Here is an 18,618-nt window from a genome sequence, read left to right as displayed (position 1 = left end):
AACAGGGAGCAATAACTCACACTCCACTACATTAGTAGAAAGAGGACATCATGTACTTTCGCTGGTCAGGAAAGATCAAGGTCTATAAACACTGAGCAGCTCTGCTTCTGGTGTAGCTTTCACTCCTGCCACCCAACAAGCTGTCTGCACCTCATAAAAGTCAGAAAAAGACATTTCCATGGATTCCGCTCCCCTCCTGTAAGTCCTACATGATACCGAGATCAAATGGTATTTCCCCCGACATTTCCCCCGCGCCTTATAATAGCTCAGCCCGTCACCGGATTGTTCCCACCTGTGGACATGGCGGGTGACCGGGGCGGTAATACCCACTGACTGACACCGGGACTTACTTTTGCTGATCCCTTTAAGTGCGTCAAGCACAAATGTTATGGATATAAAAAGTGCGATGATTTCTTCTGTCGACCTGAGAAAGAGAAGAACACAAGACACCACTCAGCTATGAGGGTCGTAAAGCTTCCACATGTGAGAAGGTGCATTACATAAAGACGAGAGATGAACGAGCACTAAAATGCTCGAGTGCTCGTTATTCGAGAAGAACTTTTCCGGTGCTCGAGTGCTCGTCTCGAATAACGAGCCCCATTGTAGTCAACGGGAGACTCGAGCATTTTTCACTGAAAGAACACATTGAAAGAACACAGTGAAGAACACATTGCAGATGTTCCGTAATCTGCTAACTTATCGGAAGACACGCGTGCCCAATGGTGTTCTTCACAATAGTATATGAAGAACAATATATGTGAAGAACACATTGCAGATGTTTCCATACATCTGCAATGTGTTCTTCACACATATATTGTTCTTCACATACTATTGTGAAGAACACCATTGGGCACGCGTGTCTTCCGATAAGTTAGCAGATGTACGGAACATCTGCAAAGTGTTCTTCACTTAAATGATCCTGTGTTCACTGTTTTCATTGTATTCTTCACTGTTCTTCACTGTGTTTCGTTAAGTAAATGCTCGATCTCGAGCCGGTGAGATACTCGTCCGAGCAACGAGCCGTTTCGAGTACTCTAATACTCGAACGAGCACTAAGCTCGGACGAATATACTCGCTCATCTCTAATAACGACCAAGCTTTGAGGATACTTGAAAAACTACAATCAATATATGGGCTCAACGAGTAAGAGAAGAACATTAGTCCTAAGTTTGTAGACCTTAGATGGAGGCTTCACCAGATAGTTCCAACACAATCACAGTCCTGGGAATAATAAGGAGGAGCTCTCACCTCTTGAAGAGCTTCATGAGCAGGCTACAATTAAAGAGAGAGTAGAGGACCAGGAAGCAGCTGTTCCACAGTCCCGTCCAGGCGTAGAAGGCCTTAAAGTCCAGGTTGTAGTCATCACAGATACCTCGGATAACTGCAGGAAGAAGAGACTACGGGTTATACTCTACTCACATGGATAGGATACACACTGTCATAGTAACACGATACAGGAGAACCCAATCCCCCCAAGAGGTTCTCCAAACTATGGACAGACTGTAGAGAAGTCTTCTAATGACCGACCACCACTACCAAACGTCTGGACCAAGCAGACCAGTTATCAGAGGGCAGCACTTCTTCCAAACTATTAAAAATACACTTTGGGTGGTCTTGTCTGGGGTCGAAAATAATTCTGAGTTAACTTTATTATCTGCCTTCAAATTAATTCGGAGTGTTGGGTTTCAGTTCTCTAGAAGGGGTTTGAGGGTTTTTCTTTAAAAGTTTAGTCTGGGGTCTAGATAAATTTTAAGGATCCTGCTCTGAAATAATTTTGGATCTAGGGTTCATGTCAATTTGAGGAGTTTCATCTGGAGCCTGAATTCATTTGAAGGCATTTGGTCTCAGCTAGAACGAGAAGGGGTCAAATTTGGGTTCTGAGTTTGCTTTGAAGGTTTAGTTTAGGGTCAAGGTTGATTTTAAGGGTCTGAACTACTTTGGGTTCGGAGGTCAAGTTAATTTTAAAGAATTTATTTGAAGGTATTTGGTCTGGGGTCTCAGCTGAATTGACCAATTCAATTTTCTTTGAAGGTTTCGTCTGGTGTCTCGATTCATTTTAAGGTGCCTGCTGTAAATTAATTTTAGGTGTGGGATCCAAGTTAATTTTAGAAGTTTTAGCTGGACTCTGAATGAATTTTAAGGAGTTTGGGCTGGGGTCCGAGTTAACTTTGAGGTCTAAGTTCTAATTAACTTCTGGTAACTTTAGGGATCTAAAATCAAGGACATGTTCTAGGGTAGAAGATAAGTGAAGTGGAGCACTCTGGGGTCTAAATTTGTGCTTTGGCTCTAGGTTCATTTTAATGATCTGGCCTGGGGTCCAAATTCATTTTCATGAGTTCACGTTCTATTCTGAAATAAATTAGACTCCAATTATGGTCTATTTTTCCGATTTACAAAGATTGGACACATTAACCAGACAACATCTCTTATTTCGGAGCTGACCAAAGACATGGATGGATGTAGGCTATAATGTAGTCCCTGCTACCTTGTTGCTCTCCAACTACATATAGCAGAATGTGCCCCATGTATGGGGTGAGGCTGTGCCCCCCAAACACCCGTTTTATAGGATAGAGGAATCTTATCCTGTCCCGTTTTAGGTGAGGAGCATATAATGTGATGACTGAGCTCGGCTCTCCTGTAACTCAGCCTGGTCCAGTCACAATAACAATGGTTTTCTAAGATCAGGATATTGAGGGCCTACGCTTAGGAGAGTCCATCAATGTCACATCTTGCGAGCGCTGTGGACTCTTCAACCTTTACCTCGGTCCATCTAGACCTAAAGAGAAGACATCTTACTGAGCGACCCTGAAGCCCCTGATGCCGGGGGTAACACAAGTTCACCTACCATTGATATATAAGGCCAGAGGAGCCGTCGTCAGTAACACCACCAGAGGCTGCCCAGAAAAGAGGGCGTATATCACACCCCCAATGCACTGGCCAACAATCGTCTTCTGCACGTCTGCAATGAGAGGTGGGAACGGCGTTGAGTGGAGGGTAAACTTTATAGATTAAATACAATGAAATAAATCCATGACATGGACATCAGAATAATTCCACTTACAGTCAATATGAAAAAGTAATAAAGCTTTCTTGTTTTGCATCATGTTTATTGTTTTGTGTTTTTTCAGTTCCCTTCAACACTAGCGTCGCTGATCTGTATAATACTATATAGATACTATAGACCACCACTAGGGGCCCTGATCTGTATAATACTACATAGATACTACAGACCTCCATCACCACTAGGGGCCCTGATCTGTATAATACTATATAGATACTACAGACCTCCATCACCACTAGGGGCCATGATCTGTATAATACTACAGACCTCCATCACCACTAGGGGCCCTGATCTGTATAATACTATATAGATACTACAGACCTCCATCACCACTAGGGGCCATGATCTGTATAATACTACAGACCTCCATCACCACTAGGGGCCCTGATCTGTATAATACTATATAGATACTACAGACCTCCATCACCACTAGGGGCCATGATCTGTATAATACTACAGACCTCCATCACCACTAGGGGCCATGATCTGTATAATACTACAGACCTCCATCACCACTAGGGGCCATGATCTGTATAATACTACAGACCTCCATCACCACTAGGGGCCCTGATCTGTATAATACTACAGATACTACAGACCACCACTAGGGGCCCTGATCTGTATAATACTACATAGATACTACAGACCTCCATCACCACTAGGGGCCCTGATCTTTATAATACTACAGACCTCCATCACCACTAGGGACCATGATCTGTATAATACTACATAGATACTACAGACCTCCATCACCACTAGGGGCCCTGATCTGTATAATACTACATAGATACTACAGACCTCCATCACCACTAGGGGCCCTGATCTTTATAATACTACATAGATACTACAGACCTCCATCACCACTAGGGGCCCTGATCTTTATAATACTACATAGATACTACAGACCTCCATCACCACTAGGGGCCATGATCTGTATAATACTACAGACCTCCATCACCACTAGGGGCCCTGATCTGTATAATACTACATATATACTACAGACCTCCATCACCACTAGGGGCCATGATCTGTATAACACTACAGACCTCCATCACCACTAGGGGCCCTGATCTTTATAATACTACATAGATACTACAGACCTCCATCACCACTAGGGGCCATGATCTGTATAATACTACAGACCTCCATCACCACTAGGGGCCCTGATCTGTATAATACTACATAGATACTACAGACCTCCATCACCACTAGGGGCCCTGATCTTTATAATACTACATAGATACTACAGACCACCACCACTAGGGGCCCTGATCTGTATAATACTACATAGATACTACAGACCTCCATCACCACTAGGGGCCCTGATCTTTATAATACTACATAGATACTACAGACCACCACCACTAGGGGCCCTGATCTGTATAATACTACATAGAAACTACAGACCTCCACCACCACTAGGGGCCATGATCTGTACAATACTACAGACCTCCATCACCACTAGGGGCCCTGATCTGTATAATACTACATAGATACTACAGACCTCCATCACCACTAGGGGCCATGATCTGTATAATACTACAGACCTCCATCACCACTAGGGGCCCTGATCTTTATAATACTACATAGATACTACAGACCACCACTAGGGGCCCTGATCTGTATAATACTACATAGATACTACAGACCTCCTTCACCACTAGGGGCCCTGATCTTTATAATACTACAGACCTCCATCACCACTAGGGGCCCTGATCTTTATAATACTACAGACCTCCATCACCACTAGGGGCCATGATCTGTATAATACTACATAGATACTACAGACCTCCATCACCACTAGGGGCCCTGGTCTGTATAATACTACATAGATACTACAGACCTCCATCACCACTAGGGGCCCTGATCTTTATAATACTACATAGATACTACAGACCTCCATCACCACTAGGGGCCCTGATCTTTATAATACTACATAGATACTACAGACCTCCATCACCACTAGGGGCCATGATCTGTATAATACTACAGACCTCCATCACCACTAGGGGCCCTGATCTGTATAATACTACATATATACTACAGACCTCCATCACCACTAGGGGCCCTGATCTGTATAATACTACATAGATACTACAGACCTCCTTCACCACTAGGGGCCCTGATCTTTATAATACTACAGACCTCCATCACCACTAGGGGCCCTGATCTTTATAATACTACAGACCTCCATCACCACTAGGGGCCATGATCTGTATAATACTACATAGATACTACAGACCTCCATCACCACTAGGGGCCCTGATCTTTATAATACTACAGACCTCCATCACCACTAGGGGCCCTGATCTGTATAATACTACATATATACTACAGACCTCCATCACCACTAGGGGCCATGATCTGTATAATACTACAGACCTCCATCACCACTAGGGGCCCTGATCTTTATAATACTACATAGATACTACAGACCTCCATCACCACTAGGGGCCCTGATCTGTATAATACTACATAGATACTACAGACCTCCATCACCACTAGGGGCCATGATCTGTATAACACTACAGACCTCCATCACCACTAGGGGCCCTGATCTTTATAATACTACATAGATACTACAGACCTCCATCACCACTAGGGGCCATGATCTGTATAATACTACAGACCTCCATCACCACTAGGGGCCCTGATCTGTATAATACTACATAGATACTACAGACCTCCATCACCACTAGGGGCCCTGATCTTTATAATACTACATAGATACTACAGACCACCACCACTAGGGGCCCTGATCTGTATAATACTACATAGATACTACAGACCTCCATCACCACTAGGGGCCCTGATCTTTATAATACTACATAGATACTACAGACCACCACCACTAGGGGCCCTGATCTGTATAATACTACATAGATACTACAGACCTCCACCACCACTAGGGGCCATGATCTGTATAATACTACAGACCTCCATCACCACTAGGGGCCCTGATCTGTATAATACTACATAGATACTACAGACCTCCATCACCACTAGGGGCCATGATCTGTATAATACTACAGACCTCCATCACCACTAGGGGCCCTGATCTTTATAATACTACATAGATACTACAGACCACCACTAGGGGCCCTGATCTGTATAATACTACATAGATACTACAGACCTCCTTCACCACTAGGGGCCCTGATCTTTATAATACTACAGACCTCCATCACCACTAGGGGCCCTGATCTTTATAATACTACAGACCTCCATCACCACTAGGGGCCATGATCTGTATAATACTACATAGATACTACAGACCTCCATCACCACTAGGGGCCCTGGTCTGTATAATACTACATAGATACTACAGACCTCCATCACCACTAGGGGCCCTGATCTTTATAATACTACATAGATACTACAGACCTCCATCACCACTAGGGGCCCTGATCTTTATAATACTACATAGATACTACAGACCTCCATCACCACTAGGGGCCATGATCTGTATAATACTACAGACCTCCATCACCACTAGGGGCCCTGATCTGTATAATACTACATATATACTACAGACCTCCATCACCACTAGGGGCCCTGATCTGTATAATACTACATAGATACTACAGACCTCCTTCACCACTAGGGGCCCTGATCTTTATAATACTACAGACCTCCATCACCACTAGGGGCCCTGATCTTTATAATACTACAGACCTCCATCACCACTAGGGGCCATGATCTGTATAATACTACATAGATACTACAGACCTCCATCACCACTAGGGGCCCTGATCTTTATAATACTACAGACCTCCATCACCACTAGGGGCCCTGATCTGTATAATACTACATATATACTACAGACCTCCATCACCACTAGGGGCCATGATCTGTATAATACTACAGACCTCCATCACCACTAGGGGCCCTGATCTTTATAATACTACATAGATACTACAGACCTCCATCACCACTAGGGGCCCTGATCTGTATAATACTACATAGATACTACAGACCTCCATCACCACTAGGGGCCCTGATCTGTATAATACTACAGACCTCCATCACCACTAGGGGCCCTGATCTGTATAATACTACATAGATACTACAGACCTCCATCACCACTAGGGGCCCTGATCTTTATAATACTACATAGATACTACAGACCTCCATCACCACTAGGGGCCCTGATCTGTATAATACTACATAGATACTACAGACCTCCATCACCACTAGGGGCCATGATCTGTATAATACTACATAGATACTACAGACCACCACCACTAGGGGCCCTGATCTGTATAATACTACATAGATACTACAGACCTCCACCACCACTAGGGGCCCTGACCTGTATAATACTACAGACCTCCACCACTAGGGGTGCTGATCTGTATAATACTACATAGATACTACAGACCTCCATCACCACTAGGGGCCCTGATCTGTATAACACTACATAGATACTACAGACCTCCACCACTAGGGGCGCTGATCTGTATAACACTACATAGGTACTACAGACCTCCACCACCACTAGGGGCCCTGATCTGTACAATACTACATAGATACTACTGACCAGCACCACTAGGGGCCCTGATCTGTATAACACTACATAGGTACTAAAGACCTCCACCACCACTAGGGGCACTGATCTGTATAATACTACATACCTCCACCACTAGGGGTGCTGATCTGTATAATACTACATACCTCCACCACTAGGGGTGCTGATCTGTATAATACTACATACCTCCACCATTAGGGGCGCTGATCTGTATAATACTACATACCTCCACCACTAGGGGCGCTGATCTGTATAATACTACATAGATACTACAGACCTCCACCACCACTAGGGGCGCTGATCTGTATAACACTACAGACCTCCATCACCACTAGGGGCCCTGATCTGTATAATACTACATAGATACTACAGACCTCCACCACCACTAGGTGCCCTGATCTGTATAATACTACATAGGTACTACAGACCTCCACCACCACTAGGGGCGCTGATCTGTATAACACTACAGACCTCCATCACCACTAGGGGCCCTGATCTGTATAATACTACATAGATACTACAGACCACCACCACTAGGGGCGCTGATCTGTATAACACTACATAGATACTACAGGCAGGTAAGGAGGAACATGCAGTGTCTATGACCACATCCCTGATCCCACATGGATCAGCCAGCAAGGACCTCCCTGGCCATCGAGGAGAGCCCCGAGTCTACACCTCACACAGTCACCACGAGCACCCATCTCAGAAGGTAAGTAAGTAGCACCGGCGCTACCCACCTGTTCAATCTCTTCCAAGTTGATAGATGCAAAACAAATGATCTTCAAAGTAAATCTTACCAATCACCCCGCGCGTGCTTTCATCATTCAGAGAGCCAAAGGCGATAGAGGGCAGGAGACAAGCAAAGTACAAGAAAATCATAGTAGTAATGTACTTCCCGATGGCCTTGTTATTCCCGATAATACCTGCGGAGGAGAGGAACACAGCCTGGAATTACTGCCGGCACTGCTCCGAGCCCAACATGATGTGATGGGGGTGTAATTGTGTTATTATAGAGCGCCCCCACATGGGGACATACATGGCTGCAGCGAGGAGGGGGATACTCGCTACAGAGCCATCCAACACGTAGGAGAGACCCCGACCCGCTGGGTCCATGTGATGCTGCCATGAGCCGGGGCGCCGCAGTGTCTTCTGGGTCTATGCTGTAATACTATAGGATACACTGAGCCTCAGGTATTATCCGGAGGCAGGTGCGGGGGGCGCTGTTATCTCCCTCTAGCTCCGCACATTGACCCATTTTGTAGAAGAGCCGTCTCCAGGAGCAGAGCCGCTCACAGATGTAACTGGGTCACCAGCGCCGGGGCGGCGCACAAGCCTCTGTATAACTTCTACCTGCGGGGCTCATCATAAAGGGACAATAAAGCTGGGGGAACACAGGAGACAAGAGTCCATCAGGTCACCTATTATGATGTTTAGCATTTTCTGAAGAAGCTTTTGACCTCTCGGATCTCCTCAAGGTTACCAATCACCTTCAGATGATTAGTGCTCGTAGAACACCGGGCTCTAGGGGAAGTCCTTACAAGGTGACCGGGCAGGCTCTAACCCTTACTAACTAGATAGTGACCGGGCAGGCTCTAACCCTTACTAACTAGATAGTGACCGGGCAGGCTCTAACCCTTACTAACTAGATAGTGACCGGGCAGGCTCTAACCCTTACTAACTAGATAGTGACCGGGCAGGCTCTAACCCTTACTAACTAGATAGTGACCGGGCAGGCTCTAACCCTTACTAACTAGATAGTGACCGGGCAGGCTCTAACCCTTACTAACTAGATAGTGACCGGGCAGTCTCTAACCCTTACTAACTAGATAGTGACCGGGCAGGCTCTAACCCTTACTAACTAGATAGTGACCGGGCAGGCTCTAACCCTTACTAACTAGATAGTGACCGGGCAGGCTCTAACCCTTACTAACTAGATAGTAACCGGGCAGGCTCTAACCCTTACTACCTACAAGGTAACCGAGCAGGCTCTAACCCTTACTACCTACAAGGTGGCTGGGCAGTCTCTAACTCTTACTACCGACAAGGTGGCTGGGCAGTCTCTAACTCTTACTACCGACAAGGTGGCTGGGCAGTCTCTAACTCTTACTACCGACAAGGTGACCGGGCAGTCTCTAACCCTTACTACCTACAAGGTGACCGGGCAGGCTCTAACCCTTCCTACCTACAAGGTGACCGGGCAGGCTCTAACCCTTCCTACCTACAAGGTGACCGGGCAGGCTCTAACCCTTCCTACCTACAAGGTGACCGGGCAGGCTCTAACCCTTCCTACCTACAAGGTGACCGGGCAGGCTCTACCCCTTCCTACCTACAAGGTGACCGGGCAGGCTCTAACCCTTCCTACCTACAAGATGGGCAGGCTCTAACCCTTCCTACCCACAAGGTGACCGGGCAGGCTCTGACCCTTCCTACCTACAAGATGGGCAGGCTCTGACCCTTCCTACCGACAAGGTGACCGGGCAGGCTCTAACCCTTCCTACCTACAAGGTGACCGGGCAGGCTCTAACCCTTCCTACCTACAAGGTGACCGGGCAGGATCTAACCCTTACTAACTAGATAGTGACCAGGCAGGCTCTAACCCTTCCTACCGACAAGGTGACCGGGCAGGCTCTAACCCTTACTACCTACAAGGTGGCCGGGCAGGCTCTAGCCCTTCCTACCTACAAGGTGACCGGGCAGGCTCTAACCCTTCCCACCTACAAGGTGACCGGGCAGGCTTTAACCCTTCCTACCTACAAGGTGACCGGGCAGGCTCTAACCCTTCCTACCTACAAGGTGACCGGGCAGGCTTTAACCCTTCCTACCTACAAGGTGGCCGGGCAGGCTCTAGCCCATCCTACCTACAAGGTGACCAGGCAGGCTCTAACCCTTCCTACCTACAAGGTGACCAGGCAGGCTCTAACCCTTCCTACCTACAAGGTGGCCGGGCAGGCTCTAACCCTTCCTACCTACAAGGTGGCCGGGCAGGCTCTAACCCTTACTAACTAGATAGTGACCGGGCAGGCTCTAACCCTTCCTACCTACAAGGTGACCGGGCAGGCTCTAACCCTTCCTACCTACAAGGTGACCGGGCAGGCTCTAACCCTTACTAACTAGATAGTGACCAGGCAGGCTCTAACCCTTCCTACCGACAAGGTGACCGGGCAGGCTCTAACCCTTCCTACCTACAAGGTGACCAGGCAGGCTCTAACCCTTCCTACCTACAAGGTGACCGGGCAGGCTCTAACCCTTCCTACCTACAAGGTGACCGGGCAGGCTCTAACCCTTCCTACCTACAAGGTGGCCGGGCAGGCTCTAACCCTTCCTACCTACAAGGTGACCGGGCAGGCTCTAACCCTTACTAACTAGATAGTGACCGGGCAGGCTCTAACCCTTACTACCTACAAGGTGACCGGGCAGGCTCTAACCCTTCCTACCTACAAGGTGACCGGGCAGGCTCTAACCCTTCCTACCTACAAGGTGACCGGGCAGGCTCTAACCCTTACTAACTAGATAGTGACCAGGCAGGCTCTAACCCTTCCTACCGACAAGGTGACCGGGCAGGCTCTAACCCTTACTACCTACAAGGTGACCGGGCAGGCTCTAACCCTTCCTACCTACAAGGTGACCGGGCAGGCTCTAACCCTTCCTACCTCCAAGGTGACCGGGCAGGCTCTAACCCTTCCTACCTACAAGGTGACCGGGCAGGCTCTAACCCTTCCTACCTACAAGGTGACCGGGCAGGCTCTAACCCTTCCTACCTACAAGGTGACCGGGCAGGCTCTAACCCTTACTAACTAGATTGTGACCGGGCAGGCTCTAACCCTTCCTACCGACAAGGTGACCGGGCAGGCTCTAACCCTTACTAACTAGATTGTGACCGGGCAGGCTCTAACCCTTCCTACCGACAAGGTGACCGGGCAGGCTCTAACCCTTACTAACTAGATTGTGACCGGGCAGGCTCTAACCCTTCCTACCGACAAGGTGACCGGGCAGGCTCTAACCCTTACTAACTAGATTGTGACCGGGCAGGCTCTAACCCTTCCTACCGACAAGGTGACCGGGCAGGCTCTAACCCTTACTAACTAGATAGTGACCAGGCAGGCTCTAACCCTTCCTACCGACAAGGTGACCGGGCAGGCTCTAACCCTTACTACCTAAAAGGTGACCGGGCAGGCTCTAACCCTTACTACCTACAAGGTGACCGGGCAGGCTCTAACCCTTACTAACTAGATTGTGACCGGGCAGGCTCTAACCCTTCCTACCGACAAGGTGACCGGGCAGGCTCTAATCCTTCCCACCTACAAGGTGACCGGGCAGGCTCTAACCCTTACTAACTAGATAGTGACCAGGCAGGCTCTAACCCTTCCTACCGACAAGGTAGCCGGGCAGGCTCTAACCCTTACTAACTAGATAGTGACCGGGCAGGCTCTAACCCTTACTAACTAGATAGTGACCGGGCAGGCTCTAACCCTTACTAACTAGATAGTGACCAGGCAGGCTCTTTTTTACGGCCTGAGGGCCTCCAGAAGAAGAAGACCTCTGCCTACAAGACATAGGTGAGTGACGTCTCCCGGCATCTCCACGTGTGAGAGGGAGTGAAGTACACATATGGTATATTCCTTCTTACCGTCTGTGAAGTCCAGAGGGTAGACCGGCAGTCTGCGTGCTATATCATCGAAAATTCCCTTTCCCACATTGAGAAACTCTTGTAACTGCAGAGAAGAAGGAGATCACATAAGGGTCTCACCACGATAGTCCCATAAACCCCATATATCAATGATGGGACCCAAACATGAACATAAGGTCCAGGGAGGAGGAGCGATGAGGACAGGAGCCAGGCAGGTGATATGTAGGTGATAAAGGGGCTCTCTGCCTCATGCACTGTATGTACCAGGGTGTTAGGGGGGTGGAGGGGCAATGGATGCCCATGCATCTTATCATGTCTTACTATGGTGCCCCCTGCAGGGAGATGGGTTACCATTACTTAATGTTATTTGCAGGAGGACTACAATGCAACCCCACACGTTTCACAGCCAGTCCTGAATACTGGACGCGGCAGGGGCGAGGGGCGCGGCAGGGGCGAGGGGCGCGGCAGGGGCGAGGGGCGCGGCAGGGGCGAGGGGCGCGGCAGGGGCGAGGGACGCGCCCCCTGGGACATACATGATAACACATTTCTCCAGGGACATAACACTGGCTGCAGAAGATCTGGTTATTTCTCTTTCCAGATGTAGAAGAGACAGAGGCTCCTGCTGCAGCCAGTTGTCCTTAGCCTGGACCAAGATCTGCAAAGAGGAGGACAAGACCACGTAGACCACTTTGTACGTGGCATGTGGTCTGCGGCATGCTAGAACCCGATTCAGCTTTCACATCCGACAACCATAAGCAGATCTTTATTATCGCTCCGGGTCATCCCCAAATGTTACAACCAATAGGTGAGAGGGTGTTATGAGTATGCTGCTACAATTACTACCTGCTCGTTACACACAATAATAGGAGACATGTGGCTCTCAGTGCGAGGGAGTGCGACTCCCCTGATATAACTGATGTAAGGATGAAGGGTAACTACACATGCATGACGCCCCCTAGGGCTGACCCCAAGCATGAGCAGCATCTGACAGCCACTGGGAGAACATATACATGACAATGCCCCCCACCCCCATGTCACCAGAAGGAGGGTTATACAAACATCATAACCGAGCAATACAGGCGGCCTCATGGATGAAGCTTACAGCAGTGTGAGGAGGAAGCAGCGCATGGATCCAATACAGAGGAAAGCAGGAGAGGCCGAGGCACAAACACCACAGCGTACAGCAAATAAAGCCTGTCCACATCCAGTGCCGGGGGCCGCCTGGTGCTTGTACCAGAGGAGAAACAGCGCTACATCAAGACCCTTCTACACAGGGGGCAGTATTATAGTAGTTATATTCCTGTACATAGGGGGCAGTATTATAGTAGTTATATTCCTGTACATAGGGGCAGTATTATAGTAGTTATATTCCTGTACATAGGGGGCAGTATTATAGTAGTTATATTCTTGTACATAGGGGGCAGTATTATAGTAGTTATATTCCTGTACATAGGGGGCAGTATTATAGTAGTTATATTCTTGTACATAGGGGGCAGTATTATAGTAGTTATATTCCTGTACATAGGGGGCAGTATTATAGTAGTTATATTCCTGTACATAGGGGGCAGTATTATAGTAGTTATATTCTTGTACATAGGGGGCAGTATTATAGTAGTTATATTCTTGTACATAGGGGGCAGTATTATAGTAGTTATATTCTTGTACATAGGGGGCAGTATTATAGTAGTTATATTCTTGTACATAGGGGGCAGTATTATAGTAGTTATATTCTTGTACATAGGGGGCAGTATTATAGTAGTTATATTCTTGTACATAGAGGGCAGTATTATAGTAGTTATATTCTTGTACATAGGGGGCAGTATTATAGTAGTTATATTCTTGTACATAGGGGGCAGTATTATAGTAGTTATATTCTTGTACATAGGGGGCAGTATTATAGTAGTTATATTCTTGTACATAGGGGGCAGTATTATAGTAGTTATATTCTTGTACATAGGGGGACAGTATTATACTAGTTATATTCTTGTACATAGGGGGACAGTATTATACTAGTTATATTCTTGTACATAGGGGGCAGTATTATAGTAGTTATATTCTTGTACATAGGGGGCAGTATTATAGTAGTTATATTCCTGTACATAGGGGGCAGTATTATAGTAGTTATATTCTTGTACATAGGGGGCAGTATTATAGTAGTTATATTCTTGTACATAGGGGGCAGTATTATAGTAGTTATATTCTTGTACATAGGGGGCAGTATTATAGTAGTTATATTCTTGTACATAGGGGGACAGTATTATACTAGTTATATTCTTGTACATAGGGGGCAGTATTATAGTAGTTATATTCCTGTATATAGGGGGCAGTATTATAGTAGTTATATTCTTGTACATAGGGGGCAGTATTATAGTAGTTATATCCCTGTACATAGGGGGCAGTATTATAGTAGTTATATTCCTGTACATAAGGGGCAGTATTATAGTAGTTATATTCTTGTACATAGGGGGCAGTATTATAGTAGTTATATTCTTGTACATAGGGGGCAGTATTATAGTAGTTATATTCCTGTACATAGGGGGCAGTATTATAGTAGTTATATTCTTGTACATAGGGGGCAGTATTATAGTAGTTATATTCTTGTACATAGGGGGCAGTATTATAGTAGTTATATCCCTGTACATAGGGGGCAGTATTATAGTAGTTATATTCCTGTACATAAGGGGCAGTATTATAGTAGTTATATTCTTGTACATAGGGGGCAGTATTATAGTAGTTATATTCTTGTACATAGGGGGCAGTATTATAGTAGTTATATCCCTGTACACAGGGGGCAGTATTATAGTAGTTATATTCCTGTACATAAGGGGCAGTATTATAGTAGTTATATTCCTGTACATAGGGGGCAGTATTATAGTAGTTATATTCTTGTACATAGGGGGCAGTATTGTAGTAGTTATATTCTTGTACATAGGGGGCAGTATTATAGTAGTTATATTCTTGTACATAGAGGGCAGTATTATAGTAGTTATATTCCTGTACATAGGGGGCAGTATTATAGTAGTTATATTCTTGTACATAGGGGGCAGTATTATAGTAGTTATATTCTTGTACATAGGGGGCAGTATTATAGTAGTTATATTCTTGTACATAGGGGGCAGTATTATAGTAGTTATATTCTTGTACATAGGAGCAGTATTATAGTAGTTATATTCTTGTACATAGGGGGCAGTATTATAGTAGTTATATTCTTGTACATAGGGGGCAGTATTTTAGTAGTTATATTCTTGTACATAGGGAGTAGTATTATAGTAGTTATATTCCTGTACATAGGGGGCAGTATTATAGTAGTTATATTCTTGTACATAGGGGGCAGTATTATAGTAGTTATATTCCTGTACATAGGGGGCAGTATTATAGTAGTTATATTCCTGTACATAGGGGGCAGTATTATAGTAGTTATATTCTTGTACATAGGGCAGTATTATAGTAGTTATATTCTTGTACATAGGGCAGTATTATAGTAGTTATATTCTTGTACATAGGGGGCAGTATTATAGTAGTTATATTCTTGTACATAGGGGGCAGTATTATAGTAGTTATATTCTTGTACATAGGGCAGTATTATAGTAGTTATATTCTTGTACATAGGGGGCAGTATTATAGTAGTTATATTCTTGTACATAGGGGGCAGTATTATAGTAGTTATATTCCTGTACATAGGGGGCAGTATTATAGTAGTTATATTCTTGTACATAGGGGGCAGTATTATAGTAGTTATATACTTGTACATAGGGGGCAGTATTATAGTAGTTATATTCCTGTACATAGGGGGCAGTATTATAGTAGTTATATTCTTGTACATAGGGGGCAGTATTATAGTAGTTATATTCTTGTACATAGGGGGCAGTATTATAGTAGTTATATTCCTGTACATAGGGGGCAGTATTATAGTAGTTATATTCTTGTACACTTTTTCTCAGTGACCCCCTCTTTCTTTTGGTATGATTAGTCCCCACCATTTGCTACCTCTGTGATAAGCTACCAGCCAGTCCCCGGTGACTATCATGGACAGGCTGGCTCGCGGCTCTGAGACACAGACCAGAAGACAGAAGAAGGAGTTGTGGCAGACCTGCCTGGAAGGCCCAGCTCTTGGAACCAGTAGCAAATCCTCCAGGAGAAGAGGTAAAAAAAAAATATAAAAAAAATATACACATGAACCAGCAATAACTGAAAAGTACAAAGAAGGCAAGGGGCATTTTATACTAGTTTTATTAAATAACAGAGGGAAAGGAGGAAGGCCCCCCCCCAGAAGGAAAGCAGGAAGGTGACACTAGGACAGCAGGAATGGTCCCATAGGGTCACTGGTGGCTTTCCACTACCTACAGCATAAATGATGATAAAGAAGGAACCTACCTTTAAAGGTTTGTGGGTGTGAACTTTGTGGCCGTCATTTACTGATGAATGCCTGTTGACTACGGTCAGGAGGTGCCGCTGGTGCACCAACGCCTCCTTAAATTCCTCCTCCGTTTTGGTCTCTAGAAGTTTCTGTCGGAAGGCTATGTCCGAGAACATGGTGGCAAACGTCCTCCCCACTTCTGTCGCAGTTTTGGTACTTTTCTACATAGGAAAAAACAAGGAGGGCACATGAAGGTTTATGGTGTACAGGGTCTCCCTCACCCATGGCTCCGGAGTCGTGGAGCTCGTGTAGATGTTACCCCCCACCATCCGCCCCTATATACTCACCATTTTTGGAGGAGCGAGGACAAGAATGACGAAGCGAACCTCACACGAGTTCTCCCCCCAGTTCTGCGGCCTCTCCAGTCGGCTGATGCAAACGTGACGTCTCTGTAGAGACTTTATAGTGCAACTACGAGGAGGGGAAACGCGCGTGATAGTGATGGCAATAACGCAATGCATCATGGGAAACAGGATAGCCTGCTCTGACATCTACCAGTATATACGGCATCTCTGCATGTACATCACATGAATACAGGAATGAGCGCATTGTTACCCTGTAAGCAGAGCCACATGGGAGGTCATTACACGGCTCATGTCTGCGTGTACCCGGATAGACGGGCGACGCAGCATCATGCCCAAACCATCCATAAGTCCTATACCCCAACTGTGGTCATAAGAGGATATCCCAGGCTTGGGCTTAGAGATAAGCAGCTACAAGTAGCCTCCATCACCGCTTATCTTTAGGTGAAGACCATGATCTATCTGGGTGAGAAGTTATGAGGTCACCGTGTGTGAGCCACGTGATGCCACCTCAAACATGGCAGGACGCCCTCACAATCTCGTAGGTAAACATTATCCGCAGCTCATATCAGAAGTTACACAAGGAACGATAAGCGGGAGGAGAGGACTTCACACCGTGCCAAGGAAAATCCTCTACTAGAATATATTATATAGGAGAAGAGTATGAATATAATTCCCTGGTGGCCTAGTGTAATCATGGGCTGATATATGGAATAACATTATATATATGGATCTATTAGACGCTGGTGGCCTAGTGTATACAGGAAGCGGGTCATCCATGAGGCTGTGCAATATATAATAAAGGGGTCCATATACATTTCCCTGGTGGCCTAGTGCTAAATAAAAGGGTTATAGCTACTGGTAACAGGGGCATAGTGATAAGCAAGGTCACTCCATATCTATACTTAGTCCTATATCCTACTCACATGATACAGAGCCAGGACTGCTGGTACTGGACGCCTGTGGTCGTGGCCGTCACCCCTTGGATCGTGTCAGAAAGCAGATGTACTGTACAATGGAAAAAAGGGAGAAAAAAAAATGATAAACCAATAATGCACAAACACACGGCAGGACAATCCTGTAGAGGGCGCTGCGCTGAGTTATAGAACTCAGGTCCACAAACCTTCCATAATAGAGGTCCCAATTCCAATGCTCCATGACCCAACATTACAGCTGTAACCCCCAGGACACGGGACCCCCGCAGCTGCTGGACGCCCCCAGGACACGGGACCCCCGCAGCTGCTGGACGCCCCCAGGACACGGGACCCCCGCAGCTGCTGGACGCCCCCAGGACACGGGACCCCCGCAGCTGCTGGACGCCCCCAGGACACGGGACCCCCGCAGCTGCTGGACGCCCCCAGGACACGGGACCCCCGCAGCTGCTGGACGCCCCCAGGACACGGGACCCCCGCAGCTGCTGGAAGCCCCCAGGACACGGGACCCCCGCAGCTGCTTGACGCCCCCAGGACACGGAACCCCCGCAGCTGCTTGACGCCCCCAGGACACGGGACCCCCGCAGCTGCTTGACGCCCCCAGGACACGGGACCCCCGCAGCTGCTGGACGCCCCCAGGACACGGGACCCCCGCAGCTGCTGGACGCCCCCAGGACACGGGACCCCCGCAGCTGCTGGACGCCCCCAGGACACGGGACCCCCGCAGCTGCTGGACGCCCCCAGGACA

At 46.8% G+C, this 18,618-nt stretch overlaps 1 protein-coding gene across 6 annotated transcripts in view; it reads right to left on the bottom strand.

Moving 5' to 3' along the window:
* The window catches only part of SLC4A11 (solute carrier family 4 member 11), a 248,717-nt gene that overhangs the window by 19,840 nt on the left and 210,259 nt on the right, over positions 1-18,618 (bottom strand). For 4 of the 6 annotated variants that reach the window (XM_072126353.1, XM_072126354.1, XM_072126355.1 and 1 more), the window contains exons 6-14: positions 17,865-17,946; positions 16,924-17,047; positions 16,594-16,797; positions 16,280-16,348; positions 12,220-12,304; positions 8,390-8,515; positions 2,846-2,959; positions 1,249-1,381; positions 351-424 (exon numbers count right to left, since the gene is read on the bottom strand). In XM_072126353.1, coding sequence (XP_071982454.1) covers positions 351-424; positions 1,249-1,381; positions 2,846-2,959; positions 8,390-8,515; positions 12,220-12,304; positions 16,280-16,348; positions 16,594-16,797; positions 16,924-17,047; positions 17,865-17,946 — 1,011 coding nt within the window. The remainder of the gene's footprint in view (positions 1-350; positions 425-1,248; positions 1,382-2,845; positions 2,960-8,389; positions 8,516-12,219; positions 12,305-16,279; positions 16,349-16,593; positions 16,798-16,923; positions 17,048-17,864; positions 17,947-18,618) is intronic. The other 2 variants (XM_072126356.1, XM_072126357.1) reach the window with 2 other exon arrangements.

This window comes from Engystomops pustulosus, chromosome 1 (genome assembly GCF_040894005.1).
Source record: "Engystomops pustulosus chromosome 1, aEngPut4.maternal, whole genome shotgun sequence".
Lineage (NCBI taxonomy): Eukaryota > Metazoa > Chordata > Amphibia > Anura > Leptodactylidae > Engystomops > Engystomops pustulosus.
This window is presented reverse-complemented; position numbering and strand designations above follow the sequence as displayed.